The 12616-nt window shown below is 36.5% G+C and overlaps 1 protein-coding gene across 4 annotated transcripts in view; it reads left to right on the top strand.

Annotated features, from left to right (window-relative positions):
- The first annotated feature begins 8460 nt into the window (after positions 1-8460).
- LOC129751329 (uncharacterized) overlaps positions 8461-12616 on the top strand; it is a 491494-nt gene continuing 487338 nt past the window's right edge. For 2 of the 4 annotated variants that reach the window (XM_055746773.1, XM_055746776.1), the window contains exons 1-2: positions 8461-8631; positions 9476-9714. In XM_055746773.1, the coding sequence (XP_055602748.1) occupies positions 9585-9714 (130 nt within the window). In that variant the 5' untranslated portion in view covers positions 8461-8631; positions 9476-9584. The other 2 variants (XM_055746774.1, XM_055746775.1) reach the window with 2 other exon arrangements.

Raw genomic sequence — 12616 nt, 5'->3', positions numbered from 1 at the left:
AGAGCTTGAAATTTTAAACTATAAAGAATAAATTAAACTTTCTTTAAAATTTTTCTAAAAACAAAATTTCGCAACCCATATTAATCAGAATAAGCTTTCAATGATGAATTGAACATGCCTTTCTTAACTGGAAGATTTTTAATATAATTTGAACTCTAACTTGGATCACTGGCAGCCTTTAAAGAAAATTAATCAAATTAAAATTTAAATAAAATTAAATTGAATCACCAACTATGTGTTTTGAATAAATTCTCTTAGGTCCAATAGTTTCAATTCAATTTAATTCTAAAATTTAATTCGAATTCATTTTTTGGTGTTTCGAAAGTATTGATTCCAATTTTTTTAGTTAATAGACCGCGTAAAACTTATTTTCAAGCAAATCTCTTATAAGGATCATTATCTTGAATAATTTATTAATGTTTTACAGGAGAATGCATTGATTTGAAATTTTGATTCTGATAAATTTTGAATCGTAACAGTTTTTTTCAAGTTTGTGTGATGGTCATAAGAAGGAAAATTGTTTTAGAAATAAATATCCTTAATTATTGTGCATTTTTGGTGTTGATATTATTTTTATCAGAACTTGAATTTCGAAAACCCCCCCATGAACGGGTCTTTCGCACGGGCCTGCCCAAATGGTTCATTTTCACGACTAAGAAACACATGTATTTTTTTCAGATTTCTAACATTTTTATTTTTTGAGTAAGCTTCGGTTAGATTTTTTTTTGTAAATTAAAAATAACCATATTTAAAAGCTATGTATATAACTCTGTTAATTTTCAACGGAAATTATAAAAAAGCACATCAAAATGCATTTAAATTTTATCAGCTTTCCAAATAGTATACTTAAAAAAATGACCTTCAACATGAAAAAGTGCAAAAAATACCATTTTAAAGCTCATTTTATGATGCAACTTTCACCTGAAGACACCAAAGTAGGCCAACAACTCCTTGAAGAGTTATAAAAGAAATAATAACAATCAATCTCTTTTTATGCATTGAAATCAAACAGTGGTCGAACAACTGCACTAACATGTGGAAGTAGCGCGCACTTCTAACAACATGGAATGAAAAGAACTAATCAAAGCAGGTAAAAACACTATTTTTTCGTGCTTTGTAGAGTGTTTGCAGCAAAACTGACTTCATGTTATATCCAATAATCTTATAACGTGTTCGTTTATACCCAGTTTTGCACATATTGCTGTCATTTTTAGTAGTTTATAGTCTCAGTTTTGCATCCGTAATGCCCCAGATTTGATCTGACAATGGACGGTCAAACACTGAAGATTTGCATGTGAGCGAGTGAGGTAGCAATACACTGACGACGAATTATGGCGAAGTATTCTTGTTAAATTTGGTGTTCCATCCGAATACATTTTCAAGAATTTTCTGAATTTTTCTCTTCCTTGAATTTTGCTGCTTAAAAAACACACCCGTCACTAACAATCGTAGCCTACTCTTTTCTTTATAAAAAATGTTGTTAGCGTACGTTTTATTTGAGACCCTCCCTAATTTTTGGGTGAAGTCGGAAAGAAGAAGGCAAGTCTCTATTCATATTATATTTGGCACTAGCTGACCCGGTGTGCTTTGCTACACCTTTCAAAATCAAATTATATCTTAAAAAATTATTTAAAAAAAATTATAAGTTTTATCGGCATTATTTTAAATCAAATTATAACATAATTCATGAGCAACCGCTATAAAATGAGAGCTGCAGCTGGAGTTTTGAATTGCAACACAAAGATAACTTAGACTAATATTCTGAATCTTGCTTTATGAATTTGTGTTAATGATCTGATAATTTTAATTTGTCTGGAGGGTTTCAAATTGATTGTACGTAAACAATTTAACTTATAAAATATGGTTGTTTTTGCTTGATATGTTCTGGATCTATGCGAACTGATAAGAGAGCCCCCTCCCCTGTCCTTTTCTTCACCTCTTGCTGTATGGAGGTCGTGATCTTTAATAATCAAATATAGTTTCATTGGTTGATAAGTTTTTAAGCTTTACAACAAAATGTATATGAAGCCTCCTTCTTTCTTCCCCTTTCTACACTGTAAAACGTAAGGGTCTATAACAATCGTAGGAACATATCTCGTAACCAAGTTCTTTTCCATGTCATATATGTGTCCTTTTGTTGGCTTCGTTAGAACTTATTCGTTGAGAACTCGTGCTAACACAATTGTATTGGGCTCACCTCCCTCCTCCTTTGTACCTACTCACTGAAAGTGTGTCAGATAATCATAGAATCATACCAAAATGATTTTCCATGTTAAGTTTTGGCAATTTCTCGGATTTTGTTAAAAAAAAAAGTTAAATGTAAGCCTCCTCTTCCCTTCCTATATTCCTAATTCTGTCATCCTACTACAAGAAAGGAATTGTTTCACATAGAAAAAGTATTTTTCGTACTCAAATACTTTTTGATGCCAAATTTGGTTTTTGCTCGATTCATTCTCGAGCTATGCAAAAAAAATTGTATGGAAGCCCCCCTTTCCGCTAAAAAAGATGGGGCCCCAATTTACAATAGAAACATTTCTCGTATCCAAATACCTTCACATGCCAAATATGGTTCAATTTGATCGATCAACTCTCCAGTTATACTGAAAATTGTAAGGGAGACCTCTACCCCCCCCCTTTTCATCCACCTCTTTGGAGGAGTAGGGATACCAAATATTCATAGAAGCATTTCTCGTACCCAAATATCGTTCCATGTCAAATTTGGTTCCATTTGCTGTTGTAGTTCTTGATATATGCAGTAATAACTGTATGAAACTTCCCTCCCTCTTTCCTTTCTCCCTGCTAGAAAAAAGGAAGGCGTCTCAAACAATCATAAGAATATGTCACGTTCCCAAATACCCGCCCATACCAAATTTGGTTCCATTAGCTTAATTAGTTATTGAGTTATGAAGAAATTATTAAAGAGGCCCCCTCCCTCCTTTATATCTCCCTACTGGAAAGAAGGAGGGGTCCTAGATAATCATAGAAATATTTTTTTTGTATCCAAATACCCTCCCATGCCAAATTTGGTTCCATTTGCTTTATTAGTTTTTGAGTTATGTATAAAAATATGAAAGAGGCCCCCTCCCCCTTTCTACTGGAAAGAGGGAGGGGTCTCAAATAATCATTGAAATATTTTTCGTATCAAAATACCATTCCATGCCAAATTTGGTTCCAATATCTTGAATAGTCTTCGAGTTATATGAAAAATTGTAAGGTAGCCCCCCTCCCCCCTTCCTAATATCCCACTGAGAAGAGGGAGGGGTGCCTTATATTCATAGAAATATTCCCCGTCCCCAAATTCCACCCCATGCCAAATTTGATACCATTTGCTTGATTGGTTCTCGAGTTATGCAAAAAATAGTCTATTGTTTGGGAGGCCCCTCCCCCCCTTACTGTTAGGGGGAGGGGTCTCAAACCATAATAGGAACCTTCTCCGGCCTCCAATACCCCTACCTGCCAAGTTTCACGTAAATTGGTTCAGTAGTTTCTGAGTCTATAGGGAACAGACAGACAGACAGACAGAAATTCATTTTTATATACATAGATAATTTGAAAACTTATTAGACAAATAAAGCGAAATATTACCTCGTTTAAATACTAAAGTCTGTTTCACATAGAATCTGGTCGCATCTTTCCATTTACTGAAGCGCTTCTAGTTGTCACATCGCGAATCTATTGACAGTGTTTTGATCCGAAAGGTTTGTTTACTTAGTGGTGAAAATTTCATCAAGATTGAAGCAGTCAGTCAAAAGTTATCGACGATGGAACGCGAAAGGCAAGAGAAAATTCTGCACACTCACGTAGAGAAACCGACGTGGTCAGGGGTAAAGATCGCGAAATTCCTGAAATATCCAAAATCGACTGTAAATTCGGTGCTGCAACGTTACCAGGAGACCCTTACGGTGGATCGAGCAAAAAAAAAACAGGCGTAAAAGTGGAATATATGACCGGAAGCTGCGAGCAAAGGTAATTCGATCAGTTCACAATAATCCTGGAATCTCCTTGCGTGATTTGGCGAAAAAGCTCAAGACGAACCACAGTACAGCTCGACGAATTTGTTTGCGAGAAGGCTTGCGGTCGTGTCATGCGAGCAAACACCCCAACAGGACGCTGAAACAAAACCTGGTTGCCAAAACCAGGGCAAGGAAGTTGTACGAGAAAGTGTTGACCAAGTACAACGGATGCATTTTGATGGACGACGAGACTTACGTCCAAATGGATTTTGGACAAATACCCAGTAACAAATTTTACCTTGCGAAGCGTAAAGGGAATGATGCGGGTAGATTCAAGTTTGTTATCGCAGATAAATTTGCTCGTAAGTTGATGATTTGGCAAGGGATCTGTAGTTGTGGGAATATGACTAAGATTTTCATCACTGGGGTCACAATGAATGGAAATGTTCACAAAGAAGAATGTCTCCAGAAGAGGGTTTTGCCATTCATTCGGTCCCACAAAGGTCCGGTGAAGTTCTGGCTGGACCTGGCAAGCTGCCACTACAGCCGGAATGTCGTTAAATGGTATAAGGAGAACAAGATCGATTTTGTTGAAAAAAGTATCAATCCACCAAACTGTCCGGATTTTCGTCCCACCGAGAAATATTGGGCAAAAGTTAAGGGAAAACTGAAGAAATGTGGCAGAACCATGGAAAAACCCGCTCAAATGGAAATGTGGTGGAACAAGATGGCGAATGAGGTTACCAGCAGTAATGTGCAGAAAATGATGGGTGGTATCACAAAAATTTTTTGTAAAAATCATCCGAGAAGCTGACGAAGGATTTTTATGTATTTATTTCCTTAAAGTGCAATAAAAACCCTACAAAATGACATTTTTACTTTTGTTGTACGTTATTTCTTTGCGGAGAAATTATCTATTTTATCCGACCAGATTCTATGTGAAACATACTTTATAAAGGGTGATACGGTCAAAATTTGGTCAATATCAACTTGACGTATTTCTTTCAATTTTGCATTTAAAAAACCTGAACACCCCTCATTTTGAATGTGTGTGTGTAGAATGTTGCTCCTATTTTGATTTTGGAATTCACTCTTCATTTGTCAAAATGCCGTCCAAGGAAGAAGAGCAGCGTATCAAAATTTTGCTCGCGCATCACGAAAATCCAAGCTACTCGCACGCAAAGCTGGCAAAAACGCTAAAAGTTGCCAAATCAACCGTTACAAATGTAATTAAAGTGTTTGGGGAACGTTTGTCGACAGCCAGGAAGTCTTAATCGGGGGGAAATCGAAAGCCGGAAGCCGCTGAGACGACAAAGAGAGTTGCCAGTAGTTTCAAGCGAAACCCTAACCTCTCTCTCCGAGATGCCGCCAATAAGCTGAGTGTATCGTCTACAACCGTGTATCGAGCCAAAAAAAGAGCCGGACTATCGACTTACAAGAAGGTAGTGACTCCAAATCGCGATGATAAACAAAATACGACTGCCAAAGCGCGATCCCGGAGGCTGTACACGACGATGCTGACGAAGTTAGACTGCGTGGTAATGGACGACGAAACCTACGTCAAAGCCGACTACAAGCAGCTTCCGGCAAAAGGAAGGGGAAAGGTAGCAGATATTTTCAAGCACATGAAACTGTCAAAGTTCACGAAGAAATATCTGGTTTGGCAAGCCATCTGTACCAGTGGCTTGAAATGCAGCATTATCATAGCTTCTGGGACTGTCAACCAAGAAATTTACGTGAAAGAGTGTTTGAATAAACGTCTGCTGCCTTTCCTGAAGAAACACGGTTGTTCCGTACTGTTTTGGCCGGATTTGGCATCTTGTCATTACGGTAAAAAGGCCATAGAGTTGTACGCCGCGAAAAACGTGCAGGTAGTTCCCTAGAAGACCAAAAAAAACTGCTAAGAACGAGCAGCAGTTCAAGGCAAACTGGCTTCCTGCGGCAAAGAAGGTGGACAAGGTGGCTGTACAAAATCTGATGGCAGGGGTTAAGCGTAAGGCCCGGCAATTCGGATTTGGAAAAGCGGAAGCCTAACTGAATATTTTCCCTGAATTTTATACTAATTAAACTTGAAAATGAAATTTAATTTGATTGTTTAAATAAACGACTTCACCGATTTACACGCGTTTTCCCTTGACCAAACTTTGACCGTATCACCCTTTATGCTTCGTCGTTCATGATGCAGCATTCATCTTTCGTCAGCATGTTGAGGTACAACTTCCTGGCACGGGTTTTGGCGGACTTGTTCTGCTTTTCGTCGCAATAAGGGGCCTATTGTACCTAGAACGTTCATAGCCCAGCCTTAGTTTTGGCCTTCTAGTCAAAACTTTGGCTTAGGTCCAGCTTTTTAGCCACATGCCAAACGGAGGCATTCGGGGTTCGGTTGAAGGCCCCAACTACGCGGTTGTGATTTTTGGTGTTGTACGGAATACTTTTTCCTTCACTTCTGGGCTCCCGATCGGTGGTCAATCGTTCCTCGAACCACTTAATCACTTGCAAGGCCGTGTAATTCACGGTTTTCAACGTTTTAGCGATGGAACGATGCGAAAGATCCTTGTTCTCGTGATGAATGCGCAAGATATGCGAGCTGTTCTTTAACTTCCATTTCCGCGAGTTTGGATCACAGGACTTTAACACTTGCAGAATATAAACAATGCACTTTGAACAAAATCCACACAAATTTTCACTAAATTCTACCCAACGGTTCAAAAGTTAGAGCAATTTTATCGTGGAACACCTTTTAAAAACAAATTGCGTTGCATGTAACCCCTTTTCTTAAGGGGGGGGGGGGGGGGGGATTTGCGTCTAACACTTCAAAAAAATTGATATTTTATTTTCTTATTGTAAAACATTTCAAGAATGTTGTGTCAAATTTTCAAGTCAATCGAAACGAAACTGTAGAAATTATAGGCCTTTATCTCTTCTTATCTAATACTGCAAGACTCCAAACGCAGAAAATTCAAACGCGTTTTCCTCGAAAGCACATTTTTAAAGTCCGTCGACATCGTCATTTGAAAACTACTTAACAGATTCTTTTCAAATTTGGAACATATTTTCTACATATAAAATATCAAACCCCATCGTTTTTCTTTTTTTTTATTTGGGGAGATTTTACAGATAAAAAATGGCGGATTTTTTCGTGAAAAATCGTAGTTTTTACTTCAAACAGCCACAAAAATCTCATAAATTTTTATTTAAGTAAAATAAAAACGTTAGGGTCCAGAAAAACATCTATTAAAAATATTTTGCTCTGATTTTTTGACTTCAGATGATTCTGTGCTGAGATACAGTGTCCACCGCAAATCCTGTTTTCTAAAAGGCATCCTCGAAAGTGCTCCGTCACCGGCTCATTTCCCAATATTTTTCTACGAAAAAAATACTAAATGTTCTTTTAACAATGCTTTGTATAATGCAAAAATTTGAATACATTTGTTTGAAAGATAGCTCTAGAAAAAAATCGTTAAAATGGTGTTTTTTTTACCCGTTAGAACCTACCCCCTTCCCCCCCCCCCCCCCCTTAAATAAAATGAAAATCGCTTGTTTTTAGAAAATTAAAAATAACTTAAGAAACCAATAATTTTTCTGACTACGTCAATTTGATGTTCCATTTACCTGATAACGTTTGATGCATAAGGGGTATGATTATCTGTGGACGGACATACGTTTTTAGAAGCCATAGAAGTTGAAAAGTGTCGCATGTTGCCCAGGTTGACTCATTTAAGCGTATAAAAATAAATTAAAAAATTTCAGATCTTGAAAAACAAATAAAGAGATCAATCTTAAGAAAATAATGTTAAATAATCTTTGTACTGAAATTTTGGCTGGATAAAAAACCCTAATGGCAGTATTAATTTAACCTTAACCGGATGCTTAAAAATATGTCTATTTTAACAACTATTTGCGTAATTTTTTAACGAGGAAGGATGGGTTATTTCGAGGTTGCGTTCTTTTCACAAACTTTGAATCGTTGGAGGTTAAGGGGGACGTTCATATTTTATCTGGTTAAATAAAACCAGAAACGTTTCTGGATAGGATTCAAAAGGCCGTTATTCTCATACATTTTGTCAGCGTTTTGTTTTTCCATTAACTTTCATCCTCGGCTTAAACTGAATTTAGAAGTTTGATTAACCTCCTATTTGTAATAAAATAAAAACTCTAAGTTCTTTTGGAAGATTCCAATAAAATACCTAATACGTCCTACATTTTTATAACTAACATTTATCATACTCTTAGAAAAACTAACCGGCACATTACCGGCTCAGGAACACCAGCCGAAAAGCAGCAGCGCTACCGGTAACGTCAGCCATTCGACTGAGAACCATAGAGCCCCGACACCTGGCACTAAGCTTAGAGCGGGCTTCCACCTGAGAGACCCCCGAGACTTTCCTTCGGTTCGCTTAGCTTCGGGTCCAGAGGAGCCGAACCGAAAAGGGGGGCCCAATCGATCGCACAAAGAGAAAGGTTTTATATACCGATCCCAGGCACGATCGCAATTTCAGTCCGAGCAAAGCACGGGTCGCGAGTTGGTGGTTGGTTTGGGATTTGATCTTTTTTGAGCTGGTGGTTTAGCGCGACGCGACAGTTTTTCCGCGGTGTATACGCCCTCCTCGTTGAGAAGCTTTCGGTGCGGGTCTTTGGGGACCCTTTCGGAGAGTGTCCTGTTTTTTCCGTGGATTAAGTAAGCTTTGGCTGCTGGGGAATTATCTGGATTTGAAAGGAATTATCCTGGAGCACTGTGACTTGAAAGGGTGAGAGATCAAGTTAGGGTTGTGGAAGATTGGCGCAGCCTTTGCGTAATCCCCTCGATTGAGTGTCTCTTGGCAGCGGAAAAGAAATTCGAGCGTAGCTCTAGAGTGTGCCGTCTAGGTGTATGGTGTGCCTTGGACAACCTTGACAAGGTCCGAGCCAAGTGCTTCAACGCTTCATTGTGCAGTGAACCTTCGAAGTGGAAACACCACCTCTGTCTGCTGCTAAGTGGCTTACCAATAATCGATTGGTCGTCCGCGTGTGCGGGAGCTCTAGATGTCACGCATGGATTAATATCAGCACTACTTAGTGGCGGATCGAAATTTTGCGCGCGTGGTACTTTTTTGTTTCTTGGTTTCTAGTGGTAGTTTTTCCGCCGTCCATTCGAAAAACCTTCGAAAGGAAATATCTCGGACCAGAAAGAAAAAAACGCAAAACACAGAGTTGTCCGATCACCGCGTCAATATCGGAAGGCCAACCAACATTAGACCGGACCGGATCGATCGATCAAGTGTGTTAACGTAATACATCCACACGCGTACGCTTCGAGAGCTGCGCTTGTCTTTGTTTCTTAGAAGCTAAGCCAAGCCAATTGGAAACAGAGTGATCTTCGCCAAGTTTGGCGTGTGAAAGTTGGTGCTGCAGGAAAATTTCATTTCAACCGATGAAGACAGGTGGCATTACACCTGCAAAGATTCACATCAAACGCTCTGTCTGTCGGAGGGCTGTCTTGTTAATAATCTGTATCTTTTTTTCTTCTTCTCTACCTTCTGAAGCTTCTGAAGTTGAAAAAGTGTGTGTAAAGTGCCGTGTGCGTGTGCCAAGTTAAATTTTCCTTGTTGCTGCGGAGGAATTTTCCAAGTTTTTAACAACAACAGTTTCGATATGGCCATAGACTGGCGAAAGAGGGCGGCCCCAATGTTGGTGGCGGCCCATGCGGCTTTGATGTTGCTGCTGCTGATCGGCCAAGCAGATGCGGTGCGAGTTTCGCAGACCGGCAGATCCCGATTAACAGGTGAGTTATGGGCCCCTCGTGAATGTGATGGGTACACGTGCGCTGAAGATGAGAGTGAAGATAACAGGCAAGGCTCGTGGAGGGTGACATCAGTCAGTGGGAAACATAAGCGACGAACCTGGTTAGAAGATTTCAATGAGCTAATTTGGTCGATTTTTTTTTATTTGGTGCAAATTATCTTCAATCATATCTTGAAAAGCTCCAACTATTATATCTTTCACTGCATTTGTTCATAGTTATCAAGGCATTATGTTTATGATTATCAATGGAAAATAAATTATTCAGGTCTTTTAAAACTGTTGGAATCGAATTGACATTTGTTTGTGATAAAAGTAGACTAAGAAGCTACTCTTCTAGAGTACTGGGATTTGCTTAAATAAATTCTCTTTTACTCAAAACTTCAAAAATTATAAGCAGTTTATGATTTGGAATGACAGGATAGCCAATTTTTTAACAAATAGTTAGTATAGCTACTATAATTTTGACTATTCGAATTAAATAAAATACAAACTGTTAAATAAGGTTACAATTAAAGAAATTTTTAAGAAACAGTTATTTTTAAACCAAGCGTTTTTAAGTTTGTTGGGAAGTTTTTTTTATCCATAACTTAATTTATAATTTTTTCACATAAAGTTTCACATAATTTTAAAAGCAGATAAATTCTTTGAATCAAAATTTTAATGCATTCTACGGTTATGAATGTTTTGAACACAAATTTAAAAAATTCTTACGTTATTATTTGAAAACACAGATGAGAAAATACTTTGCTGATTTCTATTGACTGTAAGATTAAAAAACTGATTTTTGAACCGAGAAGTTTTTCAACAAAAAATAAAAACTTTGCTTCTAAGCAGGTAATAATTTTTTTTAAACTTATAACCAATTTTTTTAAATTTTACTTAAAATGAGAAACAAGTCTAAAAAATCAGATGAATCACTATGTTTTGTTGATTTGACTTGCTTTTGTAACGCTTTTGACTTATCTCAAGGATGCCCACAAAATGTTTCAAAATTTGATTATTTTGAGAAGCATTAACTATGCATATTGATCACGAATAGCTTCCACTGCTCGGTGGGTCATTCGTCTCTGAGAAATATGATAAATTAGTAAGTAAGTGACTCATGGTTTTGTTTCTATCCGTAAGCCATGTGGAAGCATTAACTTTGAAACTGAGTCGAAGATTCCGGATTTAACTTTTATTTTCAAATACAAATGATAATGAATTTCAATAATCACAATAATTTTTCTTCCAATCGAGGAACTTTCAACAATTTTGTGATTAAAAAAGTATGGTTCTAATTCTATTTTAAGGAAAAAATATTCTAGTTCTTTTACAAACCAATCGATCTTTGATTTTGGACTATTGTTCAGCTCTTTAATAAGCTTTCCAGATTATTTCTAACTCAATCATACAGTTTTTTTCAACCTGAAAAATCCGGTCAATTGCTTTCAAACTTTTTAAATAAAAACCGTCAAAATCCGAGCAGGTCTGATCAAAATTAATGGGTTTTAAAAAAAAAAATAGTTAAGTGTTGAAGAAAAACAATAGAAAATTTAGTTTTTCATTCAGGTACATCAGTTGCGTTCAAATAGTTTTTTTATTGAATTCTACCATAATCATTGATGTTTATTTTATTACATAAAAACATACAGAATGAAAAAATAATAATTCTATTAATGTGTTATGATTATTTTTAAATATAAGAAATCTGGCTTTTAAACATCAATTTTCAACCTAAAGGTACTTTTTCGAAATTTTGTTTAATCAATCCGGAAATAATATGAATAGGTTAATCATCGTAATTTATATTGTAACCTAATTTATCGGTTTTTCGGAAAAAAAACTTTCTGTTGGTCTATAATATTTCATATCATTTATCAATTTAATCAATTTAAGACAGTAAGGACAGTATTCAGAGTAATATCGTTTGAAAAAGTGTTTTAACTATATGGTTATGAGTTCTCATATAAGGAAAGCAAATGTTTAGCAAAAATAAAAGCATTTTTTTTATTTTTTTTTAAATTTTGCTTTAAAAATAATTCCTTTTGCTTTCTACGCAATAAGAACAAGGACATACCTTATCCTTTTTTTTAATGAGTTCGTTGACCAATTTGATTTTCCTACCGCTTTTCCTATAAATTTTATTAATAAAATTACTCAAAATTGCAATACCACATAAATTTTGAGGTCCAGACTGCCTTTAGCAAAACCAAATTTTCAATTCAATGATTTTGGAGTCAACGGAATATTATTGCATAAAAGCTACTTTCGAGAAAACACAGATGTTGTGTTCATTCGTTAGTTAAAGAACGGAAAAAAAATCTAAAAATCTGAAAAATTGCGCTTACAAGTTCTAGTTATTTTCGACACGAATGCCATAAGGGGGCATCCATAAATTACGTAACGTTCCTAGGGGGGGGGAGGGAGTAAGCTCGAGCGTTACGATTTGTGACATGGGGGAGGGGGGGAGGTATGCACATCGTTACGTAACGATTTTTTCCTTGAAAATTTCAATGTACTTAATCGCAGCTATTTTGATTTCATGCAATTTTTGCTAAAATCAGCTTAAAATTTGTAAGCTTCAACATGATTGAAACTGGTTTGTAAACTTTCCTCTTTAAAGATTCTGAGGTAGACACCTTAAAAAGTGTATTTAATATCCGTGAAATAACCGTCGAAAAACCGGATATTTGGTACATTTACCCCCAAGAACTGAATTCAACCTTAAACCGGAAATTTTACTATTTTTTCAAAGGATTTAAAATGCAATTTTGATAACTCAGATGAATATTACTAAGTTGGAGTATATTTAAACAAAATGAAGTAAACTAGGTAATCATTAGTGAAAAACACTGAACAACTCGTAATAAGACAATCAATTTATTTTATTTGAGAGCATC

The sequence above is a fragment of the Uranotaenia lowii genome, chromosome 3, assembly GCF_029784155.1.
Source record: "Uranotaenia lowii strain MFRU-FL chromosome 3, ASM2978415v1, whole genome shotgun sequence".
NCBI classification, from domain to species: Eukaryota; Metazoa; Arthropoda; class Insecta; order Diptera; family Culicidae; genus Uranotaenia; species Uranotaenia lowii.
The sequence above is the reverse complement of the archived record's forward strand: the minus strand, read 5'-3'. Positions and strand labels throughout refer to the sequence as shown.